Source organism: Somniosus microcephalus, unplaced genomic scaffold (assembly GCF_052327205.1).
Source record: "Somniosus microcephalus isolate GS21.2 unplaced genomic scaffold, FLI_Smic_1.0 scaffold217, whole genome shotgun sequence".
Classification (NCBI taxonomy): Eukaryota; Metazoa; Chordata; class Chondrichthyes; order Squaliformes; family Somniosidae; genus Somniosus; species Somniosus microcephalus.
This window is the reverse complement of record NW_028225404.1, coordinates 132,934-160,557: the sequence shown is the minus strand read 5'-3', so window position 1 is coordinate 160,557 and position 27,624 is coordinate 132,934. Positions and strand designations below refer to the sequence as shown.

Sequence of the window (27,624 nt, the reverse complement as noted above, 5' to 3'; positions counted from 1 at the left end):
TTCCCTCAAGTGCCTATCCAGTCTCCCCTTGAAAACATTGAGTGTCTCCACTTCCACCACTTCCGTCGGCAGTGAGTTCCAGGTCATCACCACTCGCTGCATAAAAAAGTTTTTCCTCACGTCCCCCCTGTATCTCTTGCCCAAAACATTAATTCTGTGTCCCCTAGTCCTTGTACCATCAACTAGTGGGAACAGCCTTTCCCCGTCTAGCCTATCCAAACCTGTCATAATCTTGTACACCTCGATCAAATCAGCCCTCAACCTCCTTTGCTCTAATGAAAACAAATCCAGCTTCTCCAACCTGTCCTTGTAGCTAAGATCCCCCATCCCCAGAACCATTCTGGTAAATCTCCTCTGCACCCTCTCAAGGGCCTTCACATCCTTCCTAAAGTGTGGTGACCAGAACTGGACACAATACTCCAGTTGTGGCCTAACCAGCACTTTATAAAGGTTCAGCATAACTTCTCTACTTTTGTACTCAATACCTCTATTTATGAAGCCCAAGATCCCATATGCTTTGTTAACCACTCTCTCAATATGTCCCGCAACCTTCAGGGACCTACGCACATTAACTCCCAGGAACTCCCTGGAGCACTGTGTACAGTTCTGGGCACCGCACCTCAGAAAGAATATATTGGCCTTGGAAGGAGTGCAGCACAGATTCACCAGAATGTTACCCGGGCTCCAAGGGTTAGATTATGAGGGAGAGATTACATAAACTAGGCTTGTGTTCCCTGGAATCTAGAAGGTCAAGGAGTGATTGAGGATTTTAGGATTTTGAAAGGAATTGGCAGAGTAGATAGAGAGAAACTTTTTCCGCTGGTGGGGCAGCCGAGGACAAGGGGACATAAGAACATAAGAAATAGGAGCAGGAGTAGGCCAATCGGCCCCTCGAGCCTGCTCCACCATTCAATAAGATCATGGCTGATCTGATCCTAAACTCAAATCTTCTATCACTCTGCATCCACCCGAACCCATGTGATCTCCCGGGAGAGGCGAGAAACCAGATAAAAAACCCAATGGCCAATTTGAGAGAAAAAATCTGGGAAATTCCTCTCCGTCCCATCTAGGCGATCGAAACTCTTCCAGGAGATCACTCTGTCCCTGTATTTTCTACAGTACTTACCTTCTGTAAAGGCGATCTCCACCCCAGCCAGGAACAGGAATAAAACCATCTCCTGAAATCTAACACAGAATTAGAACACAAGAAGTAGGAGCAGAACCAGGCTACACGGCCCCTGGGCCCGCTCCACTACCCACAGGGCCATGACCATTCCGAACCTAGACTCATGTCCAATTTCCTGCCCGCTCCCCATAACCCTTAATTCCCTTTACTTCTAGGAAACCATCTATTTCTGTTTTAAATTTATTTAATGATGTAGCTTCCACAGCTTTCTGGGGCAGCAAATTCCACAAACCTACCCACCCTCTGAGTGAAGAAGTTTCTCCTCATTTCAGTTTTGAAAGAGCAGCCCCTTATTTTAAGATTATGCCTCCTAGTTCTAGTTTCACCCATCATTGGGAACATCCTCACCGCATCCACCCGATCAAGCCCCTTCACAATCTTATATGTTTCAATAAGATCGCCTCTCATTCTTCTGAACTCCAATGAGTAGAGTCCCAATCGACTCAACCTCTCCTCATATGACCACCCCCTCATCCCCGGGATTAACCAAGTGAACCTTCTTTGTACTGACTCGAGAGCAAGTATGTCTTTTCTTAAGTATGGACACCAAAACTGTATGCAGTATTCCAGGTGCGGTCTCACCAATACCTTGTATAACTGCAGCAATACCTCCCTGTTTTTATATTCTATCCCCCTAGCAATAAAAGCCAACATTCCATTGGCCTTCTTGATCACTTGCTGCACCTGCATACTAGCTTTTTGAGTTTCGTGCACCAGGACCCCCAGATCCCTTTGTACTTCAGTACTTTCCAGTTTCTTGCCATTAAGATAATAACTTGCTCTATGATTTTTCCTGCCAAAGTGCATAACCTCACACATTCCAGTATTGTATTCCATCTGCCAAATCTCTGCCCACTTACTTAGCCTGTCTATGTCCCTTTGCAGGTTTTTTATGTCCTCCTCACTCACTACTTTCCCTCCCATCTTTGTATCATCTGCAAACTTTGATATGCTACACTCGGTCCCCTCCTCCAAATCGTTAATATAGATTGTAAAGAGTTGGGGACCCAGCACTGACCCCTGCGGAACACCACTAGTTACTGATGGACAGTCTGAGAATGAACCATTTATCCCAACTCTCTGCTTTCTGTTAGATAACCAATCCTCTATCCACGCCAGAATATTACCCCCAATCCCGTGATTTTTTATCTTAAGCAATAATCTTTTGTGTGGCACCTTGTCAAATGCCTTTTGGAAGTCTAAATGCACTATGTCCACTGGTTCTCCTTTATCCACCCTGTATGTTACTTCCTCAAAGAACTCAAGCAAATTTCATGAAACCATGCTGAGTTTGTCCTATTAAATTATGTTTATCCAAATGTCCCGTTACTGTCTCCTTAATAATGGACTCTAACATTTTACCAACCACAGATGTTAGGCTAACAGGTCTCTAGTTTCCAGCCTTCTGCCTACTACCCTTTTTAAATAAGGGTGTTACATTAGCAGTTTTCAAGCTGTGGAAGCTACATCATTAAATAAATTTAAAACAGAAATCGACAGTTTCCCAGAAGTAAAGGGAATTAGGGGTTACGGGGAGCGGGCAGGATATCAGACATGAGGCTAGGTTCGGATCGGTCATGGCCCTGTGGGTGGCGGAGTGGGCCCAGGGGCCGTGTAGCCTGGTCCTGCTCCTACTTCTTGTGTTCTAATTCTGTGTTAGATTTCAGGAGATGGTTCTATTCACAGGGATTAGTGGAGACCTCGGGAACAGGCTGCCAACTAGGAGTCCTTCAAGAGTAAATTGGGCCTGTTCCTGGCTGGGGTGGAGATCACCTTTTACAGAAGGTAAGTACTGCAGGAAATACAGGGACAGAGTGATCTCCTGGACGAGTTTCGATCGCCTAGATGGGCCGGAGAGGAATTTCCCAGATTTTTTCTCCCAAATTGGCCATTGGGTTTTTTATCTGGTTTTTCACCTCTCCCGGAAGATCACATGGGTTCGGGTGGGATGGAGAGTGAAAGTAGATTTGAGGTTAGGATCAGATCAGCCATGATCTTATTGAATGGTGGAGCAGGCTCGAGGGGCCGATTGGCCGACTCCTGCTCCTATTTCTTATGTTCTTATGTTTGACTCAGATACACACTGGTCCTGGAGATGGATGCTCCCGCATTCACCCCCTGACCCTCCCGCACTCACCCCCCCGGCCCTCCCGCACTCACCCCCCCGGCCCTCCCGCACTCACCCCCCCGGCCCTCCCGCACTCACCCCCCCGGCCCTCCCGCGCGCGCCCCCCCCCGGCCCTCCCGCGCTCGCCCCCCCCCGGCCCTCCCGCGCTCACCCCCCCGGCCCTCCCGCACTCACCCCCCCGGCCCTCCCGCACTCACCCCCCCGGCCCTCCCGCGCTCGCCCCCCCCGGCCCTCCCGCACTCACCCCCCCGGCCCTCCCGCGCTCGCCCCCCTCGGCCCTCCCGCGCTCGCCCCCCTCGGCCCTCCCGCGCTCACCCCCCCGGCCCTCCCGCGCTCGCCCCCCCCCCGGCCCTCCCGCACTCACCCCCCCGGCCCTCCCGCGCTCGCCCCCCCTCGGCCCTCCCGCACTCACCCCCCCGGCCCTCCCACGCTCGCCCTCCCGCGCTCACCCCCCCCGGCCCTCCCGCGCTCGCCCCCCCCCGGCCCTCCCGCACTCACCCCCCCGGCCCTCCCGCGCTCGCCCCCCCCCCGGCCCTCCCGCGCTCGCCCCCCCCCCCGGCCCTCCCGCGCTCACCCCCCCCGGCCCTCCCGCACTCACCCCCCCCGGCCCTCCCACGCTCGCCCCCCCCCCCGGCCCTCCCGCACTCACCCCCCCGGCCCTCCCACGCTCGCCCTCCCGCACTCACCCCCCCGGCCCTCCCGCCCTCGCCCCCCCCGGCCCTCCCGCCCTCGCCCCCCCCGGCCCTCCCGCGCTCGCCCCCCCCGGCCCTCCCGCCCTCGCCCCCCCCGGCCCTCCCGCGCTCGGCCCTCCCGCGCGCGCCCCCCCCGGCCCTCCCGCGCTCGCCCCCCCCCCGGCCCTCCCGCGCTCGCCCCCCCCGGCCCTCCCGCCCTCGCCCCCCCTGGCCCTCCCGCGCTCGCCCCCCCCGGCCCTCCCGCGCTCGCCCCCCCCCCGGCCCTCCCACGCTCGCCCCCCCCCGGCCCTCCCGCCCTCGCCCCCCCCCGGCCCTCCCGCGCTCGCCCCCCCCGGCCCTCCCGCGCTCGCCCCCCCCGGCCCTCCCGCCCTCGCCCCCCCGGCCCTCCCGCGCGCGCCCCCCCGGCCCTCCCGCGCTCGCCCCCCCCGGCCCTCCCGCCCTCGCCCCCCCCCGGCCCTCCCGCCCTCGCCCCCCCCCCGGCCCTCCCGCGCTCGCCCCCCCGGCCCTCCCGCGCTCGCCCCCCCGGCCATCCCGCGCTCGCCCCCCCCCCGGCCCTCCTGCGCTCGCCCCTCCCGCGCTCGCCCCCCCCCCGGCCCTCCCGCGCTGGCCCCCCCCCCGGCCCTCCCGCGCTCGCCCCCCCTGGCCCTCCCGCGCTCGCACCCCCCCGGCCCTCCCGCGCTCGCCCCCCCCGGCCCTCCCGCGCTCGCCCCCCCCCCCGGCCCTCCCGCGCTCGTCCCCCCCGGCCCTCCCGCGCTCGCCCCCCCCGGCCCTCCTGCGCTCGCCCCTCCCGCGCTTGCCCCCCCCCCGGCCCTCCCGCGCTGGCCCCCCCCCGGCCCTCCCGCGCTCGCCCCCCCCGGCCCTCCCGCGCTCGCCCCCCCCCGGCCCTCCCGCGCTCGCCCCCCCCCCCGGCCCTCCCGCGCTCGCCCCCCCCGGCCCTCCCGCGCTCGCCCCGATGGGGCTCTTCTCAAGTAAACCAAGCAGTGCAATAATACATCCCCAGAATCAAGGCCCTGCTCCTGGGGAAGGTGATCAGGCCCCAGGAACTCTGAGATGAGGAGAAACTTCTTCACTCAGAGCGTGGTAGGTCTGTGGAATTTGCTGCCCCAGAGAGCTGTGGAAGCTACATCATTAAATAAATTTAAAACAGAAATAGACAGTTTCCTAGAAGTAAAGGGAATTAGGGGTTACGGGGAGCGGGCAGGAAATCAGACATGAGGCTAGGTTCGGATCGGTCATGGCCCTGTGGGTGGTGCAGCGGGCCCAGGGGCCGTGTAGCCTGGTCCTGCTCCTACTTCTTGTGTTCTAATTCTGTGTTAGATTTCAGGAGATGGTTTTATTCACAGGGATTAGTGGAGACCTCGGGAACAGGCTGCCAGCTAGGAGTCCTTCAAGAGTAAATTGGGCCTGTTCCTGGCTGGGGTGGAGATCACCTCTTGCAGAAGGTAAGTACTGCAGGAAATACAGGGGCAGAGTGATCTCCTGTACGAGTTTCGATCGCCTAGAGGGGTTGGAGAGGAATTTCCCAGATTTTTTCTCCCAAATTTGTCATTGGGTTTTTTATCTGGTTTTTCGCCTCTCCTGGGAGATCACATGGGTTCGGGTGGGATGGAGAGTGAAAGTAGATTGGAGGTTAGGATCAGATCAGCCATGATCTTATTGAATGGCGGAGCAGGCTCGAGGGGCCGATGGGCCTACTCCTGCTCCTGTTTCTTATGTTCTTATGTAACCAGTACAAGTGAAGCGACTCCTTCTCCCGGAGATTTATTAAGCGTGAATACTCCAAGAGTTGACCAAAAATTAGGTTAGTAATATTAATCAAGGAGTCAATTTCTGCTGTAAGAAGGGATGATACCTTAGCAGGTTCCTCTAATGAGGCCATATGGGTAGAACTTAAACAAAAAGGGGGCAAGCACTTTGCTGGGAATGTACTATAGGCCCCCAAACAGTAAGGGGGAGATAGAGGAACAGATATGTAGGCTAATCCCAGAGAAGTGTAGAAATAATAGGGTAATAATTGTTGGGGATTTCAACTTCCCCAATATTAACTGGGATAGTCAGAGTGTGAAAGGTTTAGAGGGTGTGGAATTCTTAAAGTGCATCCAGGAGAGCTTTTTCAGCCAACATGTAGAAAGTCCTACAAGAGAGGGGGCGGTACTGGACCTAATTCGAGGGAATATAGCAGGGCAAGTGGTAGAAAGGTTAGTAGGAGAGCATTTTGGTGACAGTGACCATAATTCGGTGAGATTTAAAGTAGTTATGGAAAAGGATAAAGATGGACCAGAAATAAAGGTTCTAAATTGGGGGAAGGCCGATTTTAATATGATAAGGCAGGATCTGGCCAAAGTGGACTGGGATCAGCTACTTGTAGGAAAATCCACATCAGAGCAGTGGGAGTCTTTCAGAAAGGAAATAGAGAGAGTACAACGCCAGCATGTTCCCGTAAAGGTCAAGGGTGGGACCAACAAGCCCAGGGAACCCTGGATGTCAAGGGACATACAAGAATGGTTTAGGAAAAAAGGCAGGCTTTTGGCAGATACAAAGGACTAAAAACAGTGGAAGCCCTAGAGGAGTATAGAAAGTGCAGGGGGGTACTTAAAAAAGAAATTAGGAGAACGAAGAGGGGGCATGAAATAACACTGGTGGGCAAAATAAAGGAAAATCCCAAGGTGTTTTATTAGTATATTAAGGTCAAGAGGAAAACCAGGGAAAGAATAGGGCCCATTAGGGACCAAAGTGGCAATTTGTGTGTAGAGCCAGAAGATGTAGGTGAGGTTTTAAATTAATATTTTGCATCTGTGTTCACTATAGAGAAGGACGATGCAGGCATAGAAATCAGGCAGGGGGATTGTGATATACTTGAACAAATTAGTACAGGTAGACTATCCTTTATCCGAAAACCTTGGGACCAGCCGTGTTTCGGTTTTTGGAGAATTTCCGATTTCGGAAGGTGGGTCGGCGGGGGGGCCGGCGGGGGGGTCGGGGCCGGCGGGGGTCCGCGGGGGGGTCGGGGTCCGCAGGGGGGTCGGCGGGGGTCGGGATCGGCGGGGGTCCGCGGGGGGTCGTGCGCACGACTTACGGTGGGGGTCGGCGGGGGTCGGGGCCGGCGGGGGGGTCCGCGGGGGGCCGTGCGCACGACTTACCCTTTATCCGAACTTCCGAAACCGGAACCCTCTAAAAACCGAAGGTTTTTTCGTTCAGCGTAAGTCGTGCGCACGACTTACGCTGAACGAAAAAACCTTCGGGCCTAGAAATTCAGTTGCGTTCGCCAGCCGTTAACGCCATAAGAGGGGTAGATTTCCAGCGCTAGGCACTTTGCGCCCGGGCGCAGGCCGGTCTGCGCCAACGCCCAACTTCAGTTGACATTTAGCGCCGGCGCAAAGTGTTTGCGCCCGCTCAGCTGCGCGCGCAGCTTATGACGTCATTTCGTCGTGCAACGCTGTTTGTGCGCCCCAAACCGGAAATTCAGTGGCGCCCGCCCAATGTGGGCGTGGCGCTGTTAAGAACTGTGAAGTGGAACGCAGCAGAGGCCCTACGGGCCTCGGGGAGCGCTAATTAAAGGGCACTTACACTGAACTATAAAGGCCAGCCATTTTGCTGCAATGACTTTAGTGCTTTGGATTTCTGGACAGAGACCAAGGAACAGACCTTACTGATTTGGGACAACAAAGGAGAGGTATTTTTGGCTTCTGGCCAGAGCTTGGAAATTTGACTCTTTGTGATTTCACTGTTTGCAAGTTTATTATGGGGGCTGCATGGGGTTCCAACCCTCAGTTCCAGCATTATGTGCGAAGGGCTCGCAGACGCTGTGTGAGAGGGGCAGCCATGCCTAGACGCAGAGGGGCCATCAGGCGTCGGCAACGTAGGCCTTACCCACTCAGGGAATACCGGCAGCAGGTGTCCTATCTCACCATGACTGCCGCGCATTGTGTTAAGAGGCTGCGCTTCAGAAGGGAGGTGGTTGCAGAGATCTGCCAGCTGCTTCACAGAGATCTGCGTCCACAGCTGATGTGCAGGACGTCTCTGTCGGTGGAAGTGAAGGTCACGGTGGCTCTGAACTTTTATGCAAGCGGCTCCTTCCAAGCCGCTGCTGGGGACATAGCGAACATCTCCCAGTTCGCCGTCCATCACTGCATCCGGCAGGTCACCGATGCCCTTTTCGCAAGGAGACACCAATTCATCTCCTTCCCCATGACCCTAGAGAGGCAGGAGCAGCGTGCAGTCGGATTTGCCAGGATCGCCGACTTCCCCATGGTGCAGGGCGCCATTGACTGCACACATGTGGCTATGCGGGCACCTATCGACAATGCCGAGGATTACCGCAACTGGAAGGGCTACCATTCCCTCAATGTACAGCTGGTGTGTGACCACAGGCAGCGCATCCTATCAGAGAACAGGATAGTTAGGCTAAATACGTGGCTTGAGCAGTGGTGTAAGAGGGAGGGTTTTAAATTTTTGAGGCATTGGAACCAGTTTTGTGGTAGGTGTGACCTATACAAAAGGGACGGTCTACACCTGTGCAGAGATGGAACTGATGTTCTCGGGGTAATTTTTGATAAAGCAGTTCGGGAGCATTTAAACTAGTATGGCAGGGGGCTAGAAACCTATGTAGTGAAATAGAGGAAAGTGAAAGGCAGACAGAAATAAATGATAAAAGGGTGAGGAACAAAAAACAAAGGGCCAAACTAATTCATAAAAAATGTGAGCATAAAAAAAGCCTGAGGGTTTTATACCTTAATGCGAGAAGCATCAGGAACAAGGTAGATGAATTAGCTGTGGAAATAGAGGTTAATAATTATGACCTAATTGGGATTACGGAAACATGGTTGCAGGGTGAGCAGGGCTGGGAGCTTAACATACAGGGGTATTCAGTATTTAGGAAGGATCGACAAAAAAGAAAGGGAGGAGGGGTAGCATTGCTAGTAAAAGAGGGGATAAATGCAATTGAAAGGAAGGATATTAACTCAGTTAATACAGAATCTATATGGGTGGAGCTAAGAAATAGCGAGGGGCGAAAAACATTAATAGGAGTGGTATATAGGCCTCCAAATAGTAAAATAGAGGTTAGGGAGGGCATCACGAGGGAAATTAGAGAAGCGTGCAATAAGAGCACAGCTGTCATCATAGGTGACTTTAACTTACATATAGATTGGACTAGCCTAATCAGTAAAAATAATGAGGAGGAGGAATTCCTTGAGTGTTTGAGGGATGGTTATCTGGATCAATATGTCGAGGAACCAACTCGGGAACAGGCTATATTGGACTGGGTACTGTGCAATGAGAAGGGACTAATCAGTAATCTTGTTGTACGGGGACCCTTGGGTCAGAGCGATCATAACATGATCGATTTCTCACTCGAAATGGAGAGCGAAGAAATTGACTCAGAGACTAAGGTCCTGAATTTAAACAAGGGGAATTATGATGCCATGAGACGGGAACTGAGTAGGTCTGATTGGACAACGTTCCTGGGAGGACTGGAGGTAGATAAACAATGGCAAACATTTAAAGATAGAATGACAAAATTGCAAAAATTGTTTATACCAATCTGGCATAAAAGGAAATCTAAAAAGGTGACTCAACCGTGGATAACAGGGGAAATTAGAGACAGCATAAAATCCAAAGATAGGGCGTATAAAATAGCCAAAAAAAGCGCCAGAGCGGAAGATTGGGAACAGTTTAAGATAGAGCAAAGGAGGGCAAAGGGCATAATCAAGAGGGGCAAAATAGCTTACGAAAACAAGCTGGCGGAAAATATAAAAACTAACTCCAAAAGCTTTTATAAGTATATCAAAAGGAAAAGACTGGTGAAAACCAAAGTTGGTCCATTGCAGTCAGATACGGGGGAATATATAATGGGAAATAAGGAAATGGCAGATCAACTAAATGCATACTTTGGGTCAGTCTTTACGAAGGAAGACACAAAAAACCTCCCTGGGATATCGGGAAAAATAGGGACATTGGCAAAGGAGGAACTGACGCAAATCAATATCTCTAAGGATATGGTGTTAAGGAAGCTAAAGGGATTGAAGGTGGACAAATCCCCAGGGCCTGATAACATGCATCCTAGGGTACTGAAGGAGGTGGCCCTAGAGATAGCGGATGCACTAAGGATGATTTTTCAGAATTCATTAGACTCGGGAACAGTGCCGATGGATTGGAGGGTAGCTAACGTTACCCCACTATTCAAAAAGGGGGGTAGGGAAAAAGCAGGTAATTACAGACCTGTAAGCCTTACATCAGTTGTGGGCAAAATGCTGGAGTCCATCATTAAGGATGAAATAGCGGAGCACTTAGCAAATGGGGACAGGATAGGACAGAGTCAACATGGATTTACAAAGGGTAAATCGTGCTTGACTAATCTATTGGAATTTTTTGAGGGAGTAACTGGTAGAATAGATGGGGGAGAGCCAGTAGATGTGGTGTACCTGGACTTCCAAAAGGCCTTCGATAAGGTCCCACATAAAAGATTAGCATGGAAAATTGAGGCTCATGGGATAAAGGGGAAAGTTTTGGCGTGGATAGGGAACTGGCTGTCAGATAGAAAACAGAGAGTTGGAATAAACGGCTCATTTTCTGAATGGCAGGCAGTAACAAGTGGGGTACCACAGGGATCTGTCCTGGGCCCCCAGCTGTTCACAATTTACATTAATGACCTGGATCAGGGAGTCGGATGCAGCATTTCCAAATTTGCAGACGACACTAAACTAGGAGGGGGGGTGGGCTCAGAGGAAGAGACCAGGAAGCTCCAGAGCGATTTGGACAGACTGGGCGATTGGGCGGATAAATGGCAGATGCACTATAATGTGGACAAGTGCGAAGTTATCCACCTTGGGTGCAGGAACGGGAGGGCAAATTATTATTTAAATGGCAATAGATTGGGAGAGGGGGAAGTACAGAGAGACCTGGGTGTTCTTGTACACCAGTCACTGAAGGCGAGCATGCAGGTGCAACAGGCGGTCAAGAAGGCAAACGGTATGCTGGCCTTCATAGCAAAAGGGTTAGAATACAGGAACAGGGATACCTTGCTGCAGCTGTACAGGGCACTGGTGAGACCACACCTCGAGTACTGTGTACAGTTTTGGTCGCCTCATCTGAGGAAGGATGTTCTTGCCATGGAGGGGGTGCAGCGGCGATTCACCAGGCTGATACCAGGAATGGCGGGAATGACCTATGAGGAGAGACTATGTAGTTTAGGGATGTACACACTGGAGTTTAGAAGATTGAGAGGGGACCTCATAGAAGTGTATAAAATTCTGACAGGTCTAGACAGACTGGATGCAGAAGGAATGTTTCCCTTGGCGGGTGAGAACAGAACTAGAGGACATAATTTAAGGATAAGGGCTAAACCATTTAGGACAGAGATGAGGGGGAATTTCTTCACTCAGAGAGTGGTGAACCTGTGGAACTCATTGCCACAGAGGGCAGTGTACGCCAGCTCATTAAATATATTTAAGAGGGAATTAGATATATTTCTACGGGCAAAAGGGGTTAAGGGTTACGGAGAGAAGGCGGGGACGGGATACTGAATTAAAGGATCAGCCATGATCTCATCGAATGGCGGAGCAGGCACGAAGGGCCGAATGGCCTACTCCTGCTCCTATCTTCTATGTATCTATGTATCTATGTATCCTAGCTGTCAATGCCCGCTTTCCAGGAAGCAGCCACGATGCATTTATCCTGCGCCAGACTACTGTGGCTGACATGTTCGAGGCACAGCCTCCACCAAGGGGATGGCTTATCGGGGACAAGGGCTACCCTTTGTGCACATGGCTCATGACCCCGCTCCGCGCGCCCAGGACCCCTGCGGAGGAGGCATACAACGAAAGCCATCAAGCCACAAGGAACATCATAGAGCAAACGATTGGCATCCTGAAGCAACGGTTCCGCTGCCTGGATCGATCCGGCGGATCTCTACAGTATTCGCCGGATAGAGTCTCCCAGTTCGTCGTCGTTTGCTGCATGCTGCACAACCTGGCTATCCGCAGGACTCAGGCACTGCCACCTCACGTTGGGCCACCACCTCAGGAGGACGAGCAGGAGGACCATGAGGAGGAGGAGGAGGAGTACCAGCCCAGAAGGGAGCCACAAGGTCCAAGGGCCGTCCGCCGGCGGCTTATTGAACGACACTTCTAGGCCCCCTGTCAGGGAATGGCTTGTGGCAATGAATGCAGCCGCTCCGCAAGCCCTCAGCCGGTTAACGCAACAACCACTTGAAACATGACACCTGGACAAGCTGAATAAATAAAAAGCTTTATTTAACAAACTCAGGGCCCTTCCCACATGAAACAGAAAAACAGACAAGACCCCCAAAAAACAGTGAAAAACATATCTCACTCCCACAACCTGGGGAGGAATAACAAAACTTGTCAATCCAATTGGCCTTCATCTTCGGCCTTTCCAAAATAAGCCCCCCCCCTCCAGAACACAAACACCCCCATATAAAAAAAACAGTTGCCGACACCCTCTACTTGGTGTGCCGAGAGGGCGAGTCCTTGTGCAGGCTTCTCCGGCCCCTGCCCGACCTGTTGCTCCGCCTCAACCTGGGCCCTGTGGGTGTTGGAAGGCTGGGGAAAGGCTCCTGAGGGCCGCAATGCGTAACGGCAGATGCCCTTGGGGGTCGGCCTAGACGAGGTCCGGCCCTGGAGGGTCCGGCTGCTGACTGCTGCAGCTGTGGCTGGGCAGCATCAGTCTCTGCAGCAGCTCGTCGCACCTTGGCTGGGGGAGTGGCAGTGGCGGCTGCAGCAATGGGGGCAAGCTGGCTGATGCCAGGCGCTCGCTGGTCGCCAGAGACATTGGCACTCGGCCGGGCTGGCACTGCAGCAAGCGCAGCAATCTGGTGGAGGCCAGACCGCTGTGCTGCAGCAGGGCGGCGGGTGCCCTGTCGATGCTTCCGTGACACAGCGAGTGTGGCAGAAGTGAGTGCCCAAACTGCCCTGTTCTGTGCCCGCATCAGATCAGCCAGTGTCTGCACGGCACCACTCATGAACTCGCGACTCGCGTCCTGTGCTGCCGCGAGTTGGTCGACACCCCTGGCCTGTGCTGCCGCGAGTTGCTCGACACCCCTGGCCTGTGAGTCCCCGAAAGCGGCCACACTATGAGCCAGGGAGTCAATGGCCTGAGGCAACTGTCCCACAACCCCCATGAACTCGTTGTGGCGCCGCTCGGAGGCTGCGGACATTTCATCAAGGAGGCGCACCTCCTGGGCGAGGACCGTCTCCGGACTGGAGGGCGGACTCTCCATCTGGGGAGAAGGCCGCCGAGCTGCCCGACCCTTCCCGCGTGCCTGGACGCCACTGGGCCCAGCAACTGCCCTTCCCTGCAACACTTCCCCCCTCTGGGGAGAAGGCAGCCATGCTGCCCGACCCTTCCCGCCTGCCTGGACGCCACTGGGCCCAGGAGCTCCACCCCCCTGCAACACTTCCCCCTGGCTCTCCTCCAGGCAAGACGTGTCCCCTCCATTGCCATCCCCTGGCGCGGATGAGGGTTCCCCCGATGTGCCGCCTTCCTCTTGGTCCTCGTCGTCCTCCTCTTCCGAGGGACTGGCACTCTCAGCTTCATGGACCTCCTCCTCACCAGCTGAAAGCAGGAAGGCACAAGAGTAGCTTTAGAGTGAGGACAGGGCGTCAGCGAGGGAGGCATGAGTGGTGGCATTATGCGCATTGGTCGGACAGTGGCAAAGGATGTAGATCTGAAGCGCAAGGGGAACGAGAGAGGTCCAAACGGTCATGTCCTTACCATTGGGGCCCAGCACAGGGTCGGCATCTCCAATAGCAACGGGGCCAACCACCCGGCCACGCATGAGTCGAGCCACGCGCTCCTCCAGGTCACTGAGCTCCTGGAACTGGCCACGGCCTCCCCCGGTGACATTCCGGCTCTTCATATTCTTGGCCAGCTTGGCCTGCAAGAGAAAGGACGGCCTCTAAGTACAGTGTGTTGCCCTGTTGTTGTCTGCACTGCCTCCCATGGTCGAATAGCATGGCCAGTGTGGTGCCCTGTTGTTGTGTGCACTGCCTCCCATGGTCGAATAGCTTGGCCAGTGTGTCAAGTGCAGAAAGTGCTATTGATGATCATGCCAGTGCCATAGCTGCGGGAGGAGGGATGGCCATTAGGCCTTTGAGGTCCTTTTGCCCATAATGTGAGGTGCACATGCAAGGATGAGGAGGACACTGGAAAGGCTACTCACCCTGACCATCCGAGTGAGGTCGTTGTACTTCTTGCGGCATTGGTCCGCACTCCTGGGGACATCGCTGGTGGATGACACCCTGTGGGCGATTTCCCTCCAGGCTCTCCTGTACTGCCGCCTGGGAGCCTTCTTGCCACTGTCCGGGCACAAGATCTCTCTTCTCTTTTCAAAAGCCTTAAGCAGCACCCTCAAAGCATGCTCTGAGAAGCGCTGCGCTCGTTCACAGGCCTTCTGCATGGCTTCAGGCGCTATTTGGGTCCACCAGCAGTGTTCAGGCCTAGCTGCAGGGCTCCACTATCCAGGGCGTGGCAGCAGACAAAGTCGACCCTTCCCCCTTTAAGAGCTGGCCGGCATCAGGGTGTCTGCTGTCAATCAAAACATGACCGCACCTGCGCTGCGCTCGGCCTCGGCGTTATCAGTCCGCACTGCCGGCTTAGCGCCTAAAGATAGGAGTGCAACGCCAGTTTCAGCGCTCGCCCAAACTCCTTGGCCAAATCTACTGAATTTCGGCGAAGTGGCCTACACTTTCCGGCGGGCGCTAACTTTAGCGCCCGCCCGACTTTAGCGCCCCAGAAGTGGCGCGACTGAATTTCTAGGCCTCGGTTTTTAGAGGGTTTCGGTTTTCGGAAGTTCGGATAAAGGGTAGTCTACCTGTATTGAGAGGGAGGAGGTACTAGCGGTTTTAGCGCGCTTAAAAGTGGATAAATCCCCAGGCCCTGACGGGATGTATCCCAGGCTGCTGGGTGAGGCAAGGGAGGAGATTGCAGGGGCTCTGACACAAATTTTCAGAACGTCTCTGGCCACAGGGAAGGTGCCAGAGGACTGGAGAACAGCTAACGTAGTACCATTATTCAACAAGCGTAGTAGGGATAAACCAGGGAATTACTGGCCAGTGAGCCGAACATCAGTGGTCGGGAAATTATTGAAAAAAAATCTGAGGGACAGAATTAGTCTCCACTTGGAGAGGCAAGGATTAATCAAGGATAGTCAGCATAGCTTTGTCAGGGGGAGATCATGTCTAACCAATTTGATTGAATTTTTCGAGGGGGTGACTAGGTGTGTGGATGAGGGTAGTGCAGTTGATGTGATCTGCATGGACTTCAGTAAGGCTTTTGACAAAGTCCCACATGGGAGACTGGTCAAGAAGGTAAGAGCCCATGGGATCCAGGGCAATTTGGCACATTGGATCCAAAATTGGCTTAGTGGCAGGAGGTAGAGGGTGATGGTCGAAGGTTGTTTTTGTGACTGGAAGCCTGTGTCCAGTGGTGTAACGCAGGGATCGGTGCTGGGTCCTTTGCTGCTTGTAGTGTACATTAATGATTTAGATATGAATGTAGGAGGTATGATCAGTAAGTTCGCTGATGACACGAAAATTGGTGGAGTGGTAAATAGCGAGGAGGGAAGCCTCAGGCTACAGGAGAATATAGATGGGTTGGTTAGATGGGCAGAACAGTGGCAAATGGAATTTAACCCTGAAAAGTGTGAGGTGATGCATTTTGGGAGGACTAACAAGGGAATACACAATGAATGGTAGAACCCTAGGAAGGACAGAGGGACCTTGGTGTGCATGTACATAAATCCCTGAGGGCAGCAGGACAGCTAGATAAGGTGGTTAAGAAGGCATATGGGATACTTATATTCTATGCCTCGGCTAATGAAGGCAAGAGCAGGGAGGTTATGATGGAGCTGTACAAAACGCTAGTTAGGCCACAGCTGGAATACTGTGTGCAGTTCTGGTTGCGACACTATAGGAAGGATGTGATTGCATTGGAGAGGGTGCAGAGAAGATTCACCAGGATGTTACCTGGGCTGGAGCGCTTCAGCTATGAAGAGAGACTGGACAGGCTGGGGTTGTTTTCCTTAGAGCAGAGAAAGCTAAGGGGGGACCTGATTGAGGTGTACAAAATTATGAGGGGCATAGATAGGGTAGATAGTAAGGAACTTTTCCCCTTAGTAGAGGGGTCAATAACCAGGGGCATAGTTTCAAGGTAAGGGGCAGGAGGTTTAGAGGGGATTTGAGGAAAAGCTTTTTCACCCAGAGGGTGGTTGGAATCTGGAACTCACTGCCTGAAAGGGTGGTAGAGGCAGGAACCCTCACAACATTCAAGAAGCATTTAGATGAGCACTTGAAACGCCATAGCATACAAGGCTACGGACCAAATGCTGGAAAATGGGATTAGAATAGACAGGGCTTGATGGCCGGCGCGGGCACGATGGGCCGAAGGACCCCTTTCTGTGCTGTAGAACTCTATGACTCTATGGTAGCACTCTTGCCTCTGAGGCATAAGGTTGTGGGTTCAAGTCCCACTCCAGAGACTTGAGCACAAAAATCCAGGCTTACACTCCAGTGCAGCACTGAGGCACTGTCAGAGGTGGCGTCTTTCGGATGAGACATTAAACTGAGGCCCTGTCTGCTCTCTCAGGTGGATGTAAAAGATTCCATGGCACTATTTTGAGAAAGAAAGACTTGCATTTATATAGTGCTTTCATGACCAGCAGAAGTCATGAAGTGCTTTACAGCCAATGAAGTACTTTTGAGGTGTAGTCACTGTTGTAATGTGGGAAAGAGCAGGGGAAATATCCCCGGTGTCCCAGCCAATGTTTATCCCTCAATCAATGTAACAAAAGGATAATAGCAAAATACTGCGGATGCTGGAAATCTGAACTAACAACAGGAAATGCTGGAAACACTCAGCAGGCCAGGCAACATCCGTAGAGAGAGAAACAGAGTTAACAAAAAGATAGATTATCTGGTCATTATCACATTGCTGTTTGTGGGAGCTTGCTGTGCGCTATTTGACTGCCGCATTTCTTACATTACAACAGTGACTACACTTCAAAAGTACTTCATTGGCTGTAAAGCACTTTGGGTCATCCGGTGGTGGTGAAGGCGCTATAGAAATGCAAGTGTTTCTTTCTTCACTGGTCTCACCAGCGACCTCTTCTGGCTGATGGTTGATTGACTGACGATAGTCCGCGCATGCGCACAGGGAGCGGCGGTTTGGACCGAGTCCGGCACAGCGACCCCTCCTGGTCACCAAGGGCAACAACCGCGCATGCCCAGAGGAGACCAACCCCCCTCCCCCACTCGGAGCTGCGCCTGCGCACTCGGATCCTGCCGGACGGAGTCGGTGCGGGGCATTCCGGGGAAAGGCCTTGGTGTCGGGTCCAGAGTCGCGATCGGTGACGCAAAGTGAGTTTTCTCCGCTCCGATTGGGTGGAGAATCGCGCGGGGTGGAGGGGGAGGGGTGGATCGGGAGAGAATAAAGAGAAATAGAAAAACCTGAGAGTCGGCGAGGCCCCGGACCGAGCGGCGTCAGTTGGACGGAGCACGTGATCTCCTCGGGGACACGTGACCCAGCCCAGGGCCTGATTGACGGGAGCTTCCGACCAATAGGGAGTGAGCGGGGCGTGGCTGGAGGATCGAGCCGGCAGCGGGTCCTCCAGCCAATCGGGGAGCCTGAGGGGTGGGCCTAGTGCCGGCTGATTGTCTGATCCGCAGGGCAGCGAGTTTCTCCAGTCCCTTGTTCAGGGCCCGGGGCCCGGGGAGGCTGTGGGCCTTTATTCCCCTCATTGGACACAAGGCTCTTTGGCTCACAACACACTGGCTCAGGTTTTAATAGAGACTTTTTAAATTCATCAATAAAAGCAGATAAACCCCGTGCTTCTGTGGAACAAACTTTCTAATATTTTATAGAATCATAGAATGGTTACAGCACAGAAGGAGGCCATTCGGCCCGTCGAGCCCGTGCCGGCTCTCTGCAAGACCACTTCAGCGAGTCCCACTCCCCGCCCTTTCCCCGTAACCCTGCAATTCTTTTTCATTCAGGCACTTATCCAATTCCCTTTTGAAAGCCGTGATTGAATCTGCCTCCACCACCCTTTCAGGCAGTGCATTCCAGATCCTAACCACTCGCTGCGTAAAAAAGTTTTTCCTCATGTCGCCTTTGGTTCTTCTGCCAATCACCTTAAATCTGTGTCCTCTGGTTCGCGACCCTTCCACCAATGGGAACAGTTTCTCTCTATCTACTCTGTCCAGAACCCTCATCATTTTGAACACCTCTATCAAATCTCCTCTCAACCTTCTCTACTCTAAGGAGAACCACCCCAGCTTCTCCAGTCTATCCACGTAACTGAAGTCCCTCATCCCTGGAACCATTCTTGTAAATCTTTTCTGCACCCTCTCTAAAGCCTTCACATCCTTCCTAAAGTGCGGTGCCCAGAATTGGACACAATACTCCAGTTGAGGCCGAACCACTGTTTTATAAAGGTTCATCATAACCTCCTTGCTTTTGCACTCTATACCTCTATTTATAAAGCCCAGGTTCCCGTATGCTTTTTTAACTGCTTCCTCAACCTGCCCTGCCACCTTCAATGATTTGTGCACACATGCCCCCAGGTCTCTCTGTTCATGCACCCACTTTAGGATTGTACCCTTTAGTTTATATTGCCTCTCCTCATTCTTCCTACCAAAATATATCAGTTCGCACTTTTCCGCCCATTCCACCAGCATGTCTATGTCCTCTTGAAGTCTATCACTATCCTCCTCACTGTTCACTTTACTTCCAAGTTTTGTGTCATCTGCATATTTTGAAACTGTGCCCTGTACACCCAAGTCAAAGTCATTAATATATATCAAGAAAAGCAGTGATCCTAGTACCGACCCCTGGGGAACACCACTGTGTACCTTCCTGCAGTCTGAAAAACAACCGTTCACCACTACTCACTGTTTCCTGTCACTTTGCCAATTTCGTATCCATGCTGCCACTGTCCCAATTATTCCATGGGCTTCAACTTTGCTGGTAAGCCTAGTATGTGGCTCTTTGCCGAACGCCTTTTGGAAATCCATGTACACCACGTTAACCGCATTGCCCTCATCAACCCTCTGTTACCTCATCAAAAAACTCAATCAGAATCAGAGCGGCCAGGCCCCAGCACCAGGAAACCCAGGGTGCAGCGCCTCCCCCATCCGAGCTGCCGCTTCCCGGTTTCTGCAGCCGGTTCCACCAAGTCCGACTCGGGACAAAGGACAGGAGCCAGGCTCCCAGAATGGCCCGTGGCCCCGGAGAGCATATGCACTCTCAGCGGGGAAATCAGCGCGTTGGATAGAGCGGTTTCTGGGGCGCGGTGAATTGTGGGTGCTGCGGCCGCCATTAGTCAACAGCTGTGGGGAAGAGTTTTATTGCAGGTGATGGAAGGTAGGTCCCTGGCCGCCTGTGTAGGTCTTTTTGTTGCTTCAGTTTGAGCTGGAGTGGAGATGGAGGAGAAGCTGCTGGGTTTAACCCCCAGTACTTCTGAGCCCAGGGGGACCCAACAGTTTCCAATGTGTGACAGTCAAGGGAGGTGGATTCTGGGGGAGATTAGGTTGTTACACAGACACTGTCCCTACAATGTAAAAGAATATTGTTTTAGGAATAAGTATTTCTGTAGAGGCTTTTAATCCATTTTACATATACAGATTTGTTTTAATTCATTCTTGGGATGTGGGCGTCGCTCGCAAGACCAGAATATGTTGCCAATCCCCATCTTCCCATTGAGAAGGTGATTGTGGGCCGCCTTCTTGAACCGCTGCAGTCCGTGTGGTGAAGGTACTCCCACAATGCTGTTGTGTAAGGAGTTCCAGGATTTTCACCCAGTGATGATGCAGCAACAGCGATATATGTCCAAGTCAGGATGGTGTGTGACTGGGAGAACTTGGAGGTGATGGTGCTCCCATGCACCTTCTGCATTTCTCCTCCTAGGTGCTGGAGGTTGCGGGTTTTGGAGGTTTTGTCAAAGTTCTGGTCGAGTTGCAGATGTATAAAGTCCATCTCCTTCGCCCCCTCCCACTCCCACCTCTCTCTCTCTCTCTCTCTCTCCTCCCATAGAGACCAGAGGCCCAGACCAGGTGGCAGATTCCCTTCACTGAAGGACATTAGTGAACCAGTGGGATTTTATGACAATCCGGCAGCTTTCATGGTCACTTTTTTTCTAGTGCCGGCCCCACAAACAACCAGATTCATTGAGCTCAATTTCACAACCTGCCTCTTTAGTGGGTTCTCTCTCACGCTCCATTTTAAATTCATTTTACAGGGTATTAGAAGGGGAGGATTTGCAGACAGGAAACTCAAACCAAACATCACGTCAAGATCTGACAGTCACTCGATTCATCAGGAACTGAATATCATCGGCCTTTGAATATGGAAGCAAAAAGCACCGTTCACATCGGGGAGAGGCCGTTCACCTGCTCCGAGTGTGGGAAGGGATTCACTAATTCATCCCGCCTGCTGAGACACCAGCGAGTTCACACTGATGAGAGACCTTTTAACTGCTCGGACTGTGAGAAGTGCTTTAAAAGTTCCGGGGCACTGATACACCATCAACGTGTTCACACTGGGGAGAGACCGTTCAGGTGCTCGCACTGCGGGACTGGGTTTGGGCAGTCATCTGACCTCACTGTACACCAGCGAGTTCACACTGGGGAGAGGCCGTTCACCTGCTCCGTGTGTGGGAAGGGATTCACTCGCTCATCCCACCTGCTGACACACCAGCGAGTTCACACTGGGGAGAGGCCATTCACCTGCTCCGTGTGTGGGAAGGGATTCGCTCGTTCATCCACCCTGCTGATACACCAGCGAGTTCACACTGATGAGAGACCTTTTAAATGCTCGGACTGTGGGAAGTGCTATAAAGTGTCCGGGGAACTGATACGCCATCAACGTGTTCACACTGATGAGAGACCGTTCAGGTGCTCTCACTGCGGGACTGGGTTCAGGCGATCATCTGACCTCACTGTACACCTGTGCACTCACACTGGGGAGAGGCCGTTCACCTGCTCTCACTGCGGGACTGGGTTTAGGCAGTCATCTGAGCTCACTATACACCAGCGCACTCACACTGGGGAGCGGCCGTTCACCTGCTCCGTGTGTGGGAAGGGATTCACTCGCTCATCCCACCTGCTGACACACCAGCGCACTCACACTGTGGAGAGGCCGTTCACCTGCTCTGAGTGTGGGAAGGGATTCACTGAGTCATCCCACCTGCTGACACACCAGCGAGTTCACACTGGGGAGAGGCCGTTCACCTGCCCTGAGTGTGGGAAGGGATTCACTCAGTCATCCCACCTGCTGAGACACCAGCGAGTTCACACTGGGGAGAGGCCGTTCACCTGCCCTGAGTGTGGGAAGGGATTCACTCAGTCATCCAACCTACTGACACACCAGCGAGTTCACAAGTGACTGCAGGGATTGGATTCTGTTGTTGCTGCTGTTAATCACATCCAGGACTGAACCATGTTCATTCTGACAGGTGGGGATTGTTTCTGCTGATGTTAATAAGTCCGGGAACTGGGCTGGAGTTTAATATTCTGGATAGATGTCAAATAAATCAGCTTTGTGTTAAACACATTGTAGCAGATTTTCTTCTTTCCCACCTGAGTGTTTAGCATCACCTGGCTGGAGCTCAGAAAGGACAATCTGGGGGAGGATCATACAGTGGGAACAGAACTCCAGCCTGGACACAGTCCTTCAGGGCCACACTGAGAGGGGCAAACGGCACTTTGGTCTTTCTCGTCTCTCTTCACTGACAGCAAAGTTGCCGTGCGGGTTAATCTCGAGGCGTGTGAGAAATGTGTCCCAGCTGCTCTCTGCCATGGTTTAGAGCTCCTAGACACGGAACTGGAGGCTCCTTTACGAATGTAGCCCAGTGCTTTTTATTTAATGGCCTTATTAACCTGTGTTGCTACTTTTAGTGATTTGTGTATCTGTATCCCTGGATCCCTCTGCTCCTCCAGCCCATTTAGACTATTAGGGGGAAATTCAGTGGCGCCCCCTTTGGGTCGCTAACGTCACCGGGGCTAATTTTAGCGCCCTGAAAAAGTTAGCGCCCCTGCGCATTAAATTCAGTGGTAGCGCCCCAGGCAGGAGGCAGGGTGGTAATGGAAGCGCGCCCTTCCCTCTTGAGGTGCTACCAGTGAATTTCACGGTGCTTTGTGTAACGTCGCCATACCCGTCGGCACATAGCACCATGTCATAGCAGACCTCCCTCCCTGATTAAAGGGGAGGGGCATGGCACTGCGCACACCGGGGCCCTGCTGGGCCACTGGGGAACGGGGTGTTGGATCAAGAGGAGCGCGGGGCTGAGAGATCGTGGCCGGCACCCCGAAGAATAAAGGGGAAACATAGAAGATAGGAGCAGGAGTAGGCCATTCGGCCCTTTGAGCCTGCTCCGCCATTCAATGAGATCATGGCTGATCATCCAAATTCAGTACCCTGTCCCTGCCTTCTCCCCATATCCCTTGATCCCTTTAGCCTTAAGAAATATATCCAACTCTTTTTGAATATATTTAATGAACTGGCCTCCACCGCCCTCTGTGGCAGAGAATTCCACAGGTTCACCACTCTCTGGGTGAAGAAATTCCTCCTGATTTCAGTCCTAAATGTCCTACCCCTTATCCTTAGACTATGACCCCTGGTTCTGGACTCCCCGGCAATCATAAAAATCCTTCCTGCATCTACTCTGTCCAGACCTGACAGAATTTTATAGGTTTCGATGAGATCCCCTCTCATTCTTCTAAACTCCAGTGAGTATAATCCCAATCGACACAATCTCTCCTCATACGTCATTCCTGCCATCCCAGGTATCAGCCTGGTGAATCTTCGCTGCACTCCTTCCATGGCAAGAACGTCCTTCCTCAGGTAAGGCGACCAAAACTGCACACAATACTGAAGGTGCGGTCTCACCAAGGCCCTGTACAACTGTAGCAAGACATCTTTATTCCTGTACTCGAACCCTCTTGCTACGAAGACCAACATACCATTTGCCTTCTTAACTGCCTGCTGCACCTGCATGCTTACCTTCAGCGACTGGTGCACAAGAACACCCAGGTCTCTTTGCACTTCCCCTTCTCCCAATCTATTGCCATTCAAATAATAATCTGCCTTCCTGTTTTTGCCACCAAAGTGGATAACCTCACATTTATCCACATTATAGTGCATTTGCCATGTTTCTGCCCAATCACGCAATCTGTCCAAATCGTACTGGAGTTTCACGACATCCTCCTCACAGCTTACCCTCCCACTCAGCTTTGTGTCATCTGCAAATTTGGAGATATTACATCCAATTCCCCCATCCAGATCATTAATACATATTGTGAATAGCTGGGGTCCTAGGACCGATCCTTGCGGCACCCCACTAGTCACTGCCTGCCACTCGGAAAATGACCCGTTTATTCCAACTCTTTGCTTTCTGTCCGCCAACCAGTTCTCTATCCAGGTCAATACCTTGCCCCCAATCCCATGTGCCTCAAATTTGTACGCTAATCTCTTATGTGGGACCTTATCGAAAGCCTTCTGAAAGTCCAAATACACCACATCCACTGGTTCTCCCTTATCTATTTTACCAGTTACATCCTCAAAAAATTCCAGTAGATTAGTCAAGCACGATTTACCTTTTGTAAATCCATGTTGACTTTGTCCGATCCTGTCACTGCTTTCCAAGTGCTCTGCTATTACATCTTTTATAATAATAGATTCTAGCATTTTCCCCACTACCGATGTCAGGCTTACCGGTCTATAATTCCCCGCTTTTTCTCTACCACCTTTTTTGAATAGTGGGGTAACATTAGCTACCCTCCAACCCATGGGTACTGTTCCAGAGTCTATCGAGTTCTGGAAGATGACCAGCAATGCATCTACTATTTCTAGGTCCACTTCCTTAAGTACCCTGGGATGTAGATTATCAGGCCCTGGGGATTTATCTGCTTTCAGTCCCATCAATTTTCCTAACTCCATTTCCCTACAAATACTGATTTCTTTCAGTTCCACCCTTTCATCAGGCCCTATGTCCCCCGGCATCTCTGGGAGGTTATTTGTGTCCTCCTTTGTGAAGACAGAACCAAAGTATGAATTTAGTTGGTCTGCCATTTCTTTGTTTCCCATTATAAATTCCCCTGATTCTGACTGCAAGGGACCTACGCTTGACTTCACCAATCTTTTTCTCTTCACATGTCTATTAAAGCTTTTACAGTCAGTTTTTATGTTCCCTGATAGCTTACTCTCATATTCTATTTTCCCTTTCTTAATTAATCCCTTTGTCCTCCTTTGTTGAATCCTAAATTGCTCCCAATCCTCAGGATTATTGCTTTTTCTGGCCAATTTATATGTCGTCTCCTTGGATCTTATGCTATCCCTAATTTCCCTTGTTAGCCACGGTTGAGTCACCTTTTTTGTTTTATTTTTATGCCAAACTGGGATGAACAAATTCTGTAGCTCATCCATTTGGTCTTTGAATGTTTGCCATTGCCTATCCACCGTCAACCCTTTGAGTGCCATTCCCCAATCAATCCTACCCAACTCGCTCCTCAGACCATCGTAGTTTCCTTTATTTAAATTGAGGACCCTAGTCTCTGAGTCAACTACTTCATTCTCTATCTTAATGAAGAATTCAATCATATTATGATCGCTCAGACCCAAGGGGCCTCGTACAAAATAAAAAGTTGCCGCCCAACACCTGCCCTTTAAGTGGCGTCGCCATGGTTGCAGGAACGACCCCTGACCCTGTCAGACATATCGTCCAGCGATAGGTCAGAGGTCGCAACCCTAGGTTGCAGCCGGGGTGCTGCACATGGTGATGACGTCATTGCCGGCGGTGCAGTGCCATGGGGCGTTACCGGCTACCGCCACCGCTAACCTCCCACTGAATATCACAGGAGGCACAAAGCAACCCAATTTCACCCCCTTGTCCAAGTAGTGAGTGGCCTCCTTATTCTTCCCACCAAAACACACCACCTCACACTGATCTACAGTGAAATTCATTTGCCAATTACATGCTCATTCTGAAATTTATTAATGTCTTCTTGCATTTTGTCTTCCTCAGTATTAACTCTACCTCCCAATTTGGTGTCATCGACAAACTTTGAAATTGTTCTTCTGATTCCCGAGTCCAAATCGTTTATGAACAACAGTGATCCCAGCACCGATCCCTGTGGAACTCCACTTCCCACCTTTTGCCAGTCTGAGTAGCTGCTCCCAACCCCATCTCTCTGTTTTCTGTTTTGTGACCAGCTTGCTATATCAATAAACAGTATGTAAGACTGACAAGATGACCAAGGTCAGGCCGTGTGGAGTGAAGGGCCCGGCAGCAGAATGGATGGAAAGCTGGCTACAAAACAGAAATCAGAGGGTTGGAGTTAAGGGAAGTTTGTTGCGATCTTTCCATCCATTCTGCTGCCTGGCCCTTGACTCCACATGGCCTGACCGTGTTCATCTTGTGGACCGTACATACTGCAGACACAGCGCACCAGTGGTGGATATTGAGTCCTGTGGCAGGGGCGTCCCTGACAGGGTTACAGACCCTTCAGCCACTGGAGCAACATGGAGGCTCTTGTTCGGGGCCTGAGGCCCACCCTGGGTGTTTGTAAAGCGGATAATGTTGAGTGTTTTAATAATGGGGCTCGGGGCCTACCTGCAGTTTATTAACCTCCCGACCCCGCTCCCGCCGACCAGCAGCTCCGCCCGGCGACCGCGCGGGGCTTTCTTTGTAAAGTCGGTGAGACACGTGACCCAGGCCCAGGGCCTGATTGACAGGAGCTTCTGACCAATAGGGAGCGAGCGGGGTGGTGCTGGAGGAGCAAGCCGGCAGCGGGTCCTCCAACCAATCGGGGAGCCTGAGGGGCGGGACTTGCGCCGGCTGATTGTCTGATCCACAGGGCAGCGAGTTTCTCCAGTCCCTTGTTCAGGGCCCGGGGCCAGGGGAGGCTGTGGGCCTTTATTCCCCTCATTGGACACAAGGCTCTTTGGCTCACAACACACGGGCTCAGATTGCAATACAGACTTTTTAAATTCATCAATAAAAGCAGATAAACCTCGTGCTTCTGTGGCACAAACTTTCTAATATTTGGGAGTAAAAGTACAAGTTTTTGTCCCTCTGGGGAATTTGTTATTAGTTTCAGGAAACAACAACCACTTGTATTTATAAAGCGCCTTTAATGTAGTAAAACATCCCAAGGCTCTTCACAGGAGCGTTAGAAAACAAAATTTGACACCGAGCCACATAAAGCGATATTCGGGCAGATGACCAAAAGCTTGGTCAAAGAAGTAGGTTTTAAGGAGCATCTTAAAGAAGGAGAGAGACAGGTAGAGAGATGGAGAGGTTTAGGGAAGGAATTCCAGAGCTTAGGGCCCAGGCAGCTGAAGGCACGGCCACCAATGGTGGAGCGATTAAAATCGGGGAGGCTCAAGAGGCCGGAATTAGAGGAGCGCAAATATCTCGGAAAGTTGTGGGGCTGGAGGAGATTCCAGAGATAGGGAGGGGCGGGGCCACGGAGGGATTTGAAAACAAGGATGAGAATTTTAAGGATGAGACACTTGAGGAAAAGCAGGGAGTGGGGGAGGGTCAAGCCCTTATGGGACAGGGTCGCTAATTCTGTTGTGCGACAGTTACTGGGACAGACTGTATCTCCCCTCTCCTCCACACAGGGATTTGTGGTAGTTAAAGGGACAGTAATTCTCCTTGTTTTGCGAGATTGTAATTAAAGGGACACTACTTTGAGATGGCTGCGAACTTTTAGTGTCGCCAGCCTTTCTAAAACATCTTCCTTTTTTGAGGATCTGTGTGAACAGGCTGGTGACTCAGCAGGTGGGATGAACTCTGAAACCTCTTTGCACAGTCAGATCATTTAAAGGGTCTCTCATCGGTTCTGGGGCAGGAGGGATCTGGTTAACAGTGATCACAATATCATTAGGTTTAAAGTAGTTATGGAAAGGGACAAAATAAAATCAACGGTGAAAATACCCAGCTGGAAGAGAGCCAGTTTCAGTGATTTGAGAAGGGATCGAGCACAGGTGGACTGGAAACAAAGATTGTCCAGGAAAACAGTGAATGACCAATGGCAGGCCTTCAAGGCTGAGATAGTTCGGGTACAAACCAAGCATATTCCCATAAGGAGGAAAGATGGGCCATCCAAAGCTAGAGCTCCCGATGACAAAGGACATCGAGGTTAGAATAAAACAGAAAAAGGTTTACGACAAATGTCAGGTACAGAATACAGTCAAAAACCAGGCAGAATACAGAGAGTGCGGGGGAAATTGAAACAGGATATAAGAAGGGCAAAGAGAGAATATGAGAAAAGATTAGGGGGTAACATAAAAGGGAAAAAATCTTCTATAAACATATGAAAAGTAAAAGGATAGTTAAAGGAATGGTGGGACCAATTAGCGACCAAATAGGATCTCATCATAAGAACATAAGAAATAGGAGCAGGAGTCGGCCATTTGGCCCCTCGAGCCTGCTCCGCCATTCAATGAGATCATGGCTGATCTGATCTTGGGTTCAGCTCCATTTCCCTGCCCGCTCCCCATAACCCATCACTCCCTTATCGTTCAAAAATCTGTCTATCTCCACCTTAAATGTATTTAATGACCCAGCCTCCACAGCTCTCTGGGGCAGAGAATCCCACAGA

General features: G+C 52.0%; 1 protein-coding gene across 1 annotated transcript in view; it reads left to right on the top strand.

Moving 5' to 3' along the window:
- LOC147082050 (uncharacterized) overlaps positions 1–21,567 on the top strand; it is a 167,668-nt gene extending 146,101 nt beyond the window's left edge. Inside the window, exon 2 of the mRNA XM_085980504.1 lies at positions 20,259–21,567. Coding sequence (XP_085836630.1) covers positions 20,366–21,403 — 1,038 coding nt within the window. The 5' untranslated portion in view covers positions 20,259–20,365 and the 3' untranslated portion in view covers positions 21,404–21,567. The remainder of the gene's footprint in view (positions 1–20,258) is intronic.
- Positions 21,568–27,624: the final 6,057 nt, after the last annotated feature.